The sequence below is a fragment of the Amphibalanus amphitrite genome, unplaced genomic scaffold (assembly GCF_019059575.1).
Source record: "Amphibalanus amphitrite isolate SeventyFive unplaced genomic scaffold, NRLGWU_Aamphi_draft 001166F_arrow, whole genome shotgun sequence".
In the NCBI taxonomy this organism is placed as follows: domain Eukaryota; kingdom Metazoa; phylum Arthropoda; class Thecostraca; order Balanomorpha; family Balanidae; genus Amphibalanus; species Amphibalanus amphitrite.
The window spans coordinates 97728-110222 of record NW_024882660.1 but is presented as its reverse complement, the minus strand read 5'-3'; the positions used below and the strand labels follow the sequence as shown (position 1 = coordinate 110222).

Here is a 12495-nt window from a genome sequence, read left to right as displayed (position 1 = left end):
GACGGAAGTGTTATATTCTCGGCGGTCCAGTCTGCATTCTGCAGCACACTCAAACTTGGCGGATCCCCAGCGCGCGACTGAACGATTCGTATTGTTGTGAGTGACTGTGACAATTCACTGGTGGTTTCGGAATAATTAACAGGCGGCGCAGCCCAGTGCCTCTTACAATGAATTACAGTGGCGAATGCACTATTGCAGAGAAGAAATGGATTGAGCAGATGCCCAACCTCGCTGTTTTATCAACTAAACATTAGGTACGCTTTACATTTTAATCAGGCAATCATGTAAACAAACGACTTGCGAGTTGCGACCCTTCCGCCTTACATAACTCGGCAGAATGCCCCTGAGTCGGCTAAACTACACTGCATCTCTTCAAACCTTAAGTATTTTACAATTTACCACTCAGCTATGCAACAGGCTTATAATTCACTGCTCAAGTCTCAACCCCTTTTTCCCTATCATCTTTTTGGCACCGTCAATCGCCATCTGCGCTGCCCACTGTCCAGCAAATAATCCGGCCGTCTCCAGTTCTCTGGCAGGGGCTTCCAAACTCAAGCGAACTCGCCGAAGTTTCGCCATTCAATGCGCATGATCTGTACAATTGAGTTTGAGAGCCTCTGGGTTGGCTCGGCGCGCCTGCGCCGCGCCGTTGGTCCGGCCAAGTACGCGAGTGACGTCATGCTATAAGCGTCATCCCCCGACCAAAGTCACCAATCAGAGCCCTAGAATCGACTTGTAGTTCCACACTTAGGTAACTCGCTACCGGGGCAGAATCCACCGGCTACCGTGTCCTGACCTATGCTCCCATTGACATTTGTCATGTTATCTTTTATAATAGTGACCTGGGTAGACTCTCCCTGCCCCCCGTGGACAGTGGGGCGGCTCCCGTTGCTTATACCGTGGGGATATGATTGAGGGAATAAATACCGTGGGTATCCAGCAGGGCTGCGGAGTCGATGGATTTTCGGCGACTCCGACTCCAACTCCGACTCCGGCTTTCAAAAACCAGCTCCGACTCCGACTCCGACTCCGGGCAGAATTGTCGACTCCGACCGACTCCAACTCCCGACTCCGACTCCGCAGACCTAGCAAGGCTGCGGAGTCGACAGATTTTCGGTGACTCCGACTCCGACTCCGACTCCGGTCACAACTGTCGACTCCGACCGACTCCGACTCCGACTCCGACTCCGACTCCGCAGCCCTGGACTATCCAGGATCCTGTGTGGGCTGATGAACGACTTGTTATATTTCATCAAGAAAACAAATCACTGAGCCTCAGCATTTTCAACACCAATGTCGTTTACTTAGCCCTAATCGCCTTTTCCAGAACTATAGGAGGCCAGAGAGGGGCAAAGCGACCTGAAAGAACTTGCAACGAAATAAGGACCTACGAACTACAAAGGCAGTTTTGTCATTATGACAACAGCTATACTCCTGTTTATGTATTAAAAACGGCATTCCACAAAACGAGTTAAAATCAATCGACTGCTCCGTCTACCGTCGTTCTACGATCGCTGGTTCTGCCAAGAAAACACGATACAAGAACACAAAGCGCAAAACAATGCAAAAGCTAGCAGGAACCAATGCTTCTTGGGTTCCTGATAGTTCTTAGATGTGACTACTGACTACCTATCATATATGCAGTACGCGCGCTCACTTCAAACAGAGGAACTCCTGCCACACGTGTCGGGCAAGTATAGCAGTGTTGCCAACCATTTGGTTTTGCGCGATCAGGAAGATTACACTGAAATCGCAGTTTTCTTTTATCAACCCCTAATACCAATGCAGACTGCACAGCCGTTGCATAGCCATCGCTAGACTAAAAGATCACTTAAAACCTTGGCGAGCCCCACCACAGTTCGCACACTAGCCGACGTATGTATACGTCTTCGCACTTTTAGTAGCGTGGCTTCCTTGGTTTCCGCGTTCGTCGCAGGTTTGTAGCTCCCAGTCGGAAGGCCAGATCGTCGACGTCATCGTCGTCCTCGACGACCTGGCAGGCCTTGCCATGCGGACAGAGCTTGCCGCTGGTCTCACGCAGCTCTCCATTCCTCCTCAGGTGACTGACCAGCGAGCGAATCGTGCGATCCTGACACACGGTCGATGTGTCGCAGACGACGTATAGGTGACGCCGCGCGCGAGTCACCGCCACGTTAAGCCGCCGCCGGTCGCCCACGAAGCCCACCTGGCGGCGCGGGTTGGAGCGCACCAAAGAGAGCAGGATGGCCTCCTTTTCGCGACCTTGGAACCCGTCCACAGAGTTCACCTCCACGTTCAAATTTGCCTCGCGCAGACGGCCAGCGATCAGCCCCACCTGATGCTTGTACGGCGTGATGACGCCGATGGATTCAGTCGACACCCCGGCCTTCACCAGCGACGAGACATGACACACCACGAGATTCGCCTCGCCTTTGTTGCAGTAGGACTTGGTCTTGGCGTCCTGTGATTCAAGAAGCCTGCAGCCAGCTGTATCTACGAGCATCAGGGTGGGCTGCGTCTGACTCGTGCTCTGCACGCTGGGTAGCTGAGTCAGCAGGCGGCTGGCGACTGTCGGTGCCGCCTTGAGTCTGCCGCCGTACAGGTTCTTCGAGGACCACTCCTGGATCATTGCGTGCATCCGGTACTGGGTGTCGAGCATGTGGACGATACCCTCACCATGCAGCTTCATCTGCCGCTCCATCAGCGAGACGGCCAGACCGCGGCTGGCCGCCTCCTGACTGAGGATGGTCGGCGGCAGCTGGCACGGGTCGCCCACCAGCATCACCTTCTTGGCGAGTGGGATGGCCAGCCAGCAGGCGGCCTCCGTCGCCTGGCCGCACTCGTCGATCACCAAGAGGTCGAACGGAGAAGTGTCTTCGCATACGCTGCGCACGGATGTCAGCGTACTCAGTACGACCTTGGCGTTCTCCACCAATTCCTCCCTTTGATACGGCCGGTAGAGAAGCAAATTTGTCCGCTTCTTTTCTTTCTCTTTCTTTTCAAAATATTTTTCCAGCTGTGCGTCCAAAGAGAAGTCTCTCAGATCCTTATTAATTCGTTCCAGCTGTCCGAGACGAATTACGTGATCTGTGTCCAGTTCACAGTCTGCTTTCATGGTCTGTTTCCAGACACCTTCCAGCACGTTGTCAACGGCCTTGTTGGAGGGCGCGCAGACCAGCACGCGCTGAGCCCGCTTCACGTGCTGGATGATCACCTCCACGACGGTGGTGGTCTTGCCGGTGCCGGGCGGGCCGTGGATGACGGTCAGCGGCCGATCCCGGAGCGCCAGCGCCACCGCCTGACGCTGTGAACTGTCCAACGAACTGCCTGTGCAGGTGGGTGGTGCTGCCTCGGGCGCGTCTGGTTCTGAACTTACAGATGACTCCTCGTGTTCTTTAAACATCTCTCTGATCGTGCTTGCAGCAGGTGTTCTGGCGTATAATTTTCTGATTTCGACATTCCTCAGCCAGCGCAGTACTGCTGACAGCTGTGAGTAATCTGAATTTTCAATCGAGCTGACGTAGACAGTGTTCCCAACAGTGAGGAACCCTACCTCGCGTGAGAATGACAGCGTGAGCTCCATCTTCGTCAGTCCTGTCACAACGGCGTAAGGAAATCTTGTCCAGAAGTCCACCTCTAGTCCGTCTCTGCGCCGCAGACCACGGCCCGTATCATCGTATTCAATGACTTCACCTACCGGGGACTGGGAGACGATCACCTGGCTGCCCAGCTCCAAACCATGTTTTGGCAGATCTTTTCCTGATTCAGGCTTAAGAATGACAAGGAGTACCTTATCCTCGTACTTTGTTTCATCTATCTTCAAACACAGTTCATCTTCTTCTTTCAGTTGCTCCTGTCGCTTTTTTTCTTCAGCTCGTTCAATCGCGAGCAGAGTTAGATGCAAAGTTGCGAGCTTGGTTCTGGTCTCAGATGTCTCGGTAGTTTCCTGGAAAGAGAGATTATGCTCAATTATTGTAGCACTTGACGAACAATAAAAAGAACGAGTGCGTGAAAACTGCAGAATTTTTTCTTAATCCACGGGATGGAAGTCTAAGCCGACGTCGCTTTAGTGTGTGCGTGCGTGCGTGCGTGCGTGCGCGCGCTGTGTGTGTGTGTGTGTGTGGGGGGGGGTGACACTTGTGTGTGTGTGAGGGGGGGAGGGATTGCCACACTCTTGAAATACACCACACACTCTGGTTAGCTCGAAAACTGAAAGAAATAACTTATATCGATGAATATTCTAAAAAATAATCGATAATTCTCAAGAAGTAGGTAGGTATAACTTCCACAGGTATACCTATTCAGCACACAATAAAGAATCAAACTTAAAAATTTGACCACACTTGATTTGACCTTGACCTGAACAAGACCTGAACTTTATCCAAATAGCCATGGTCTATAGCGCTAATTGGGTATGCCCATTGAGCTCTAGTTAAGCGTCAAATAATCCACAAAAAACGTGTCGCACTTATCTTATTCTCTAGTTCGTCTCTGGTGACCTGTCCTGACCTTGACCTTTACATGACATTTTCCTATTCAATGCATCTTTCTTGATGTTCGCGACAAAGATTTAGAAAACAGCGACTTAACCCTCGCCGGCACAGGGCACAGTTGATGCACCCCCCCCCTAAGGTTTTTCGCGAATAACTCGCGTAAAAAGCGGCCGATCGCGACGAAACTTTCAGTACCCTCGCATTGATCAATTTTACACCTACCCTTAAAATTTGATGACCCTGACCCTAATGACCTTTGACCTGTGACCTCTTTTCCGAGACCATGTTTGGCCGGAATCGCGATTCGGCGTATGTCGGCTCGCATTAGCCGCGCGTTTGCAAGCTTTTCGTGGTTTCAAACGTTCAAACATGTGCTTTGATGTTGCTCCCATACATAAGGGTGGGTGTCAAGGACACCTGAAGGTCAGGTCAGGTCATTGACCTTTGGTGACCTCGGGTGACTTCTGTTCACTTTTTCGAGTTTTACATGTTTCTAGGCTAGTTTTTGGAGCTGAATTCGAATTTAGCAACCATTTGAACATTTACGAAGTAGTTTTGGTGCCTTCGTAACATGTTACGTAGCTGTCAGAGGCGGTTGACACATATTAGGTACAAATACCCGTCACAACCCCTACCGGTTGACCTGACCTGAACTGACCCGACCTGGTCTAAATGCTTAAAGACATCATCTGTGATCAAAACTAACACGATATTCGTGATTAGCACCCCCGGAAAATCACATAGCAGCGACACTTTACGACTTTCTAACAGTTCCCGATTTTCCCGGTTTTCGGGTCATTGACCTGACCTGGAAGGTCACCCGATGACCTAGGACCTTAAAATTGGGTATCATCGGCTTCCTCTCGTGACGGGCAACACGTTCGTTTTTTCCGCGAAGCTCTAGCTCGATCAGGGGCCAAACGCGAGGGGGGGGGGTCGTACCAACCCCCCCCCCTTGTGCCGTCGAAGGACGCAAAATGGCCTGTGCCCGCGAGGGTTAAAAACAACGACTCACTCAAAACAGCGATTGCATTTTGAGCGACCTCTAGAACAGCGACTCACATGTTTGAGCGATTGTTTGAAATGGCGATCCATTATAATAGAGCGACATCAGAGGAACAGCGACGATCCTAAGCTCAGGCCAATGTCACTACAATTTTGATGACATCCTAAGGGGGCCTCAGGACAATAATGGCGTGTAATCCGCCACGATCGCTACCAAGCTACTGACTACACTTGCATTTTGAAAATATTAGTTTTAAGTACAGTTACGAATAATAAAATATTTTAATGCATGTTCATAGGTCACGTGACCTAAGGTCAACTTCTGACCTTTCGACCTTTCGAGGTCAACATACATATGTTTCGATGCGGATTGACGAGAGAATCACGATGGTGCCATTAGTTTGTTCCTAACTGGGATACCTTGAAAGTTATTCGAGAAAAACTTCATATTTATATGTAGTGCCGCTATTTTGACTTCATTTTTGCTCCTGTGACGTCATCTTTGACCTGACCTGAAAATGACCTCCGTAAAAATTATAGACCTTACCCGTGTGTACCCTGTACCGTTTACCGCTTGTCGCTATCTTGCTTTGTTCTCGAGATCTCGCTGACGCTCACGCTCGTAATAATGGACAGGTCATGAAAATGACCTGACTTGAGGTCAACTCAGGGCGATAACCACTTTTTTATTATCGCATATGAATGACAATTGATAAGGCTTTAATCGTCATCAGACAAAATTGCAACTTTCAGTGGGGAAAATATCAAGGTCACTCTTCGAAAAATAATTCAAAAGGTCACGTGATCAAAATTTTCAAAAATTAAAAGTCCGAAATACCTAAAATGTTTGTTGGTTGATTGTGAGTTGAATCATATAAAGTTTTATCATAGAAAACCAATAATTTCTGAGTTATAAGCCGCCAAACATAGGGTTGCAGCGTGACCTCCAGGAATTGCCCGAGGCTATATCTCGGAAACCGTTGTTCGAAGAAAAAAATCCTTGCCACAGCTGGCTTCCCCGCCCATCACAACCCCTACACCAGTTTTCAGCGAAAAATAAAATATGAGGGTGCAAATTTAATTTTTTATTTGTCGATTTGTCGTGGAACGCCCCACATGTAGATACTGCCCTTCAATTTATGAAGAGATCCATTGGGATCAAAATCCGAGTCTTTTTTTTTGACAGAACGGAAATAGTGAGGATTCACTTTAAGTTGAAGCTCATAAAAATTGTTTTAGTAATAAATTTCACGTGACTCCACGTCATAATTCGTTTATGACATGATTATTTACATATAAACATTTGAAAACATGTTTTCAAATGTTCTGCATGGATACAATTGGATCATAGACCCATGCTCTTGGTTTACCGTTAAACCCTATGAGGTGATAAGTACATTTTCTTCACGCGGAATCCGGTGGGATCATCGATCCATAACATGTAGTTTGCTTCGAGATCCTTTGAGATCATATAGATCCATCACTCGGATCCATGCACATGTCTGCCAAACAATACGAATCATCGATCGAGTAGGTATGCAACATTACCCTTGAAAGATCTTATAGCGAGCTATCTATCGTTTTTCCGCGCTTCTTTCCATCTTTCTTACTTTCCGAGAAAACCTGGTGTGGCCAAGCCTCCCCCACCTTGGCAAAGTTGCCTGAAAGACCTACCCGGGTCTCTCAAACCCAAGTCGCACAAACTATGTTTTTGGTTATGAAATCGACTGAATGATATTGGCTCTCAGCGAACTCCGTCAATAATGTGCCTAATATAGTATCCGTAGCACCTGTACTGCTGATTAAAACCATCGTGTCATAAACAACGACATGGGGCGTCTCACCTACCCTGGGCATCTTAGACGGTGCTGCCCTTCTGTGTGTGTGGCGTGTGCTACACATTATCTGGGGGTTATTGTTCACGCCGGATCCGACGGTCACAGTTACATCACTTCCAGCCTCACTGGTCCCATGTGCAAACTCTAAATGATGGTTATTGACCTTATCGTGCCGACGAACTTCAATTTTGCCGCACCTGGTAGGTGAGAATACACGCCACCCCATGCCATTAGCCCCTGGCTGAAGACAGGATACTGGATTTACCTCTGTTACAGCTACTACGAGTATGTCAGGCCACAAAGTCAGCTGTATAAATTTCACAAATTACACAGAAGGAATTAACCCTCGCCGGGCCGGGACAGGAGGTTGATACTGAGGTTTTTCGCAAAAAGCGTAAAAACGGCGGGGCGTAGCGCCGCCAAATTCGGCATTCCCTCCGGTGCAGCCTTTTGGCACCTACTCTGAAACTTCAGGTCCCAGTCATTTCAGGTCAGGTCACCAGGTCACAAAAACCGGTACAAGGTCAGGGTAAAATTGGGCTAATCTAACGGCAACAGAATAAAAGAGTTTTTCGTTAGTAGCGTGAGAACCATAGCACGTAGCGCCATCAAGTTTCAGACAACTTGGGGCAATCAATTTTGACACGTGTTCTGGGATTTCTGACTTTTGAGTACCAGTGGCCTCAGATCAGGCCAGGTCACAAAAACCGGTACATGATCAAAATGGCACTGAAAAAATCACAATTTTGTCAATGGAATCTAGAGTTGCTCATCAATTTGATTCAAACTGGCCGGATATGCTATGCTCACCGAGTGGCAATAGCCTGCATCCCGATTTTCCAAATTCGGATGACCTGAGGTCATCTAGAGGTCACGACAAATTCTTAGAAAATTCGGCTGATTGGCTCAAATTGTAAAAGCATGCACCATTTCAACGTTTTTGTGTTGTAACACCTCAATTTACATCAATACGTGATAAATTTGGTGTTTGCTTGCTGCAAGAAGATAGGGTCGCCTCGAGGTCAAACTACGTTTTTACTAATAACATGGAACACAATGAGGCTAAATCTTCAAAAATGACGTGAGTTCCTTGTGATCAGCCGAATCGAATGGTATGCGATATGATGTCAGGGGTCTTACCATCCCCCCTGGCCGTCCGCGTAATGAAAAAGACCCTGGCCGGACGGCTTAAGAATAGCTAAAACTGTGGAAATTGAAATGAATGGGATTTTTTTTGCATGCAAAATCGGTTGGAATGAAGATAAGATCCACATAAATACATGCTGATGCATTCGCGAAGAAAGCTTTGTATAGTGTTAACCTACTTAAATCATTCATTAAACTCATCATCCAAAAAAACTCCCCGACTAACAATTTCCTACAAAAAAGCTATAATTACCTCCATGATTCCAGAAGTCGTCAGCCGGCGAAGGTAGATGTATCTTTGATCGGTGAAGACTGAAGGATCGAAAAGGGTGACGGCGTTCCTGAGCTGCGACACCCAGTGACCACGAGGAGACCAGTGTTCCCTTTCGAGCCCCTCGAGCCCCCAACTGCCACTGAGCGCCGGCCGTTGGCGCCCGCAGCTCCCCCTCGCAGGGCGACAGCCTTTGTCGGCAGCGGAGCTGCCACAGCGCGATAACTTTCCACCTCGGTACGTGGGAAACCCCTAGATGCGAGATTTGTGCGAGTGTCTAAACAGGTGTCTAAAATGTCCGGCGCATTAGAAAACAATGATGAAGGATTAAGATTGCTAAATAAATTTAAGTATATCAATTTTAGACATTTGCTGGCGAAAAATTGTCTAGTATTTGTGCAAGGTGCATTGATCCTGCGCTTTCTTTATCCGTTTTTGGCAGTGCAGAACGACGATTATTTGTTCTCCACACTTTGTGCGCCCAACATTCATAAAACCACGTCCACTATTTTAGACAGCTCACAACCAAAGTATAGTTGGTAGCGACAATTGCATTTCTAGCAAATCTCTATGCGACAAGATATCTCCAGATATGGCAGCAGCCCTGCCGTGGATATTTCCGGCTTTCCAGGGGGCGCTGGAGCTCGCAGCCGCCAATGGGAAAGGATGACGTTATGTCCGTAAGGCTGGGCATCACCTGGTGGCTGGTGCATGGCGTCGGGGATGGGCGGGCGGCGGGTGGGGACTGGGGAGGCATCAGGCAGGCGGCCGGGTCGACGAGTCGGAACAGGCACGTCGGCCGCTCGGCGCAGGACTTCCCCCGAACGGTCGCACTTCCGGTGGGCGGTGTCCTATGTAGGAGCGATGCCAGGGGAGGCCGAGACCGGCACTCTTAGACGCTGTTGCTATGTAAAACTTGTGCATAATGCATTGGCCAATGGTCATAATCGCACGGAGTTGTGAACCATCGACCCATAGACGGGTGTCATCCTCACAGGGTCCTCTTTCCGTCCAAGAATGATCAAGGTGACGGGACCGGTCCCATTCTTGATCACTCTTTCTCATGCTCTTGTATGGGAGTTCCCCGGTAAGCGCAGGGTGAACGCAGGGGAAGTCCCTGGAGAAAATCCCCGTGTAACGGCTAGAGCAGTTCGGTGGTCCGACTTATGGGACTTGCCCCACCCAGGTACACCTCTCGGGATGGCGGGCCACGAGAGTATAGGTGTTTGCGTGCTTGCTTATGGCTTGATGAACCCCAGGGTGCAGACGCCACCAGTACCAGCCGAGAACTGTATTCAGCGAGCGGGGCGGCGGTGGCCCGGGCGGCCACAGCCCAGACTGCATACGATACCGGCGCCGGCTCAGCGGCGGCTCCAGGCTATAGAGCGGGGTGTGACCACAGCAGCCACCACGATACATCTCCCCCTCTTACGCGTGTGCTAATAAGGTCTCATATAGAAAGCTAAGCTGTACTCCAAGCATCATATAGAAAGCTAAGCTGTACTCCAAGCACAAAGCTGGTTTTCTTAAACCCCAAAAATCCGACCGCTGCGAGTTTTACGAGGGCTAACGTGTACAGGGTCGTCAGCGGGCTGCACTGATGGCGGAGCGGGTGCCAGCGGAGACGTCGCCGGCTCAGGCGACGGCGCAGCTGGCGGAAGCTGCTGTGGTGGTGGTGGCGTCACCACCGGGCGTGGTACTGCCACGGATGTCGGCGGCACCACCGGAGGTGGCACTGGTGCTGCCCGTTGCCCGGTTCCGTGCTGTGCCGGGACCTGTAACGGAACAGGAGGGATCAGCAGCAGGTGCCGTCGGTTGCGGCGATATTGGCAGCCGCCCAGCTCCACCAGATAGCTGCGTCTGGAGAGCCTCTGCGTGACGATGGCGGGCTCCGACCAGCTGCCCTTTTCTGTCTTGATCCGGACTCTGGCGCCGGGCTGCAGCGGAGGCAGGTTGCGGGCGCCTCGCCTCTGATTGACGGTTGACTCCTGTTTCTTCTTTCTCCGCCCATCGCGAAGTTTGGCGTGCCGCCATGCCTTCTTGGCGGGCTGCTGAGCGACGGGGAGACGGGACTGAAGCTCACGTCCCATCAGGAGGCGGGCTGGGGAGTATCCTGTGGCTTCCACAGCCGTTGTTCGGTAGTTCAGGAGAGCGAGGTGAGGATCTTTTTGGCGAAGTATCCACTTTGCGGTCCTCACGGCCCGTTCAGCTGCTCCGTTGGATGATGGCGTGTGCGGGTCAGTGACGCGATGTGTGAAGCCGTAAGAAGCTGCGAAGTCGGCGAATGAGCTGGAGGTGAACTGCGTTCCTCCGTCTGTTGTCATCAGATCCGGTATCCCCAGTCTGGAGAACAGGCGCTTCAGCCGCTCGATGACTGCGGTGCTTGTGAGGCTGGGCAAGCGTTGAATTTCCAGATACCTGCTGAAGAGGTCCACAGTCACGAGCCAGTTGCTGTTGTTGAAGTGGAAAATATCTGCTGCGATGTGAGTCCACGGTCTTGAAGGCGTTGGAGTCGTTACCAGTGGCTCAGCGTGCTGGGAGGGCGCGTGCACTTGGCAGAACGCGCAGTACTCGACGTGGCGCTTCAAGTCGATGCTGATCTTGGGCCACCAGACGGATTCTGCTGCTCGCTGGCGGCACTTGTTGAGCCCGAAGTGACCGTCGTCATGTAGACGGTTGAGCATCTCTTCACGCAGACTAGGCGGTATGATGATGCGGCGGCCGTACATCAGCAGTGTGCCGCTTGTCAGGTAGAGAACGCTGATTTCTCCACGCGCGGCGAAGTAGTCCAGCATGTCGGAGTGCTTTGCTCCCTCCTTCCAGCCAGAGAGAGTCTGCTGAACCACGCGCTGGAGGAGTTCATCTGCCTGTTGTGCCCTGCTGATCTCCACCAGACGCTGCGGTGTGGCGGGCAGGTCATCGAAGACCCTCTTGCAGAAGTTGTGGACGTCTTCCTGTAGCACAGCGCCGATCGCATCGTGCTTCTGGAGTGGATGACGCGAGAGGAAGTCAGGTACCAGGTGCTGCTTCCCTGGAATGAACACCGCTGTTGCGTTGTAACGCATCAGTCGCATGAGCATGCGCTGACACCTGATTGGCGCATCTACGAGATTTTTCGTCTTGATGAGCGGGATCAGTGGCTTGTGATCCAGTTGTAGGTCGAACGACGGCAGTCCAGACAGGAACATGTGCATCTTCTCGCACGTCCAAGTTGCAGCGAGTAGTTCCTTTTCAATCTGGGCCCACCTCGTCTCTGTGTCCGTCAGACTTCTGCTGCAGAATGCGACGGGCTTGAAGCTGGAACCATGCTTCTGAAGGATGCATCCTCCGATTCCGTAGCTGCTTGCGTCTGCGCTGACCACTGTCTCACGCGCTGGGTCGTAGAACGCCAAGACTGGAGCGGACGTGACGGCTGCTTTCACATCATCCAGTGCTTGCTGCTGCTGAGGCGTCCAGTTCCACGCAGCGTCCTTTTTCAGCAGATCGTTGAGGGGCCTTAGGCGCTCCTGGATGTGCGGGACGAACCTGCAGAGGTAGTTGACCACCCCTAGCAGAGACCGGAGCTCTGTGACGTTCTTTGGCTGCTGGAGCTGCTGTATCGCTTCAAGTTTCTCGTCGTCCACGCCGATGCCATTCTTGCTTATCTTCATGCCAAGAAACTTGACCTCGTCCCTTCGGAACTCACATTTCGTCTTGTTCAGCTTGAGGCCAGATTCGTGGATTCTTCTGATGACGGCTTCGAGACGTGCGTCATGGTTGCTTG

The 12495-nt window shown here is 50.9% G+C and overlaps 1 protein-coding gene across 1 annotated transcript; it reads right to left on the bottom strand.

The window, feature by feature from the left end:
- Nucleotides 1-1233: 1233 nt before the first annotated feature.
- LOC122370765 (DNA-binding protein SMUBP-2-like) lies at nucleotides 1234-8930 on the bottom strand. Its single transcript, XM_043346663.1, has 2 exons — nucleotides 8715-8930; nucleotides 1234-3925 (listed from the first exon to the last, which is right to left on the bottom strand). The coding sequence occupies exons 1-2, from the start codon at nucleotides 8718-8720 to the stop codon at nucleotides 1898-1900; spliced, it is 2034 nt and encodes a 677-aa protein (XP_043202598.1). The 5' UTR covers nucleotides 8721-8930; the 3' UTR covers nucleotides 1234-1897.
- Between the last annotated feature and the right edge of the window lie 3565 nt (nucleotides 8931-12495).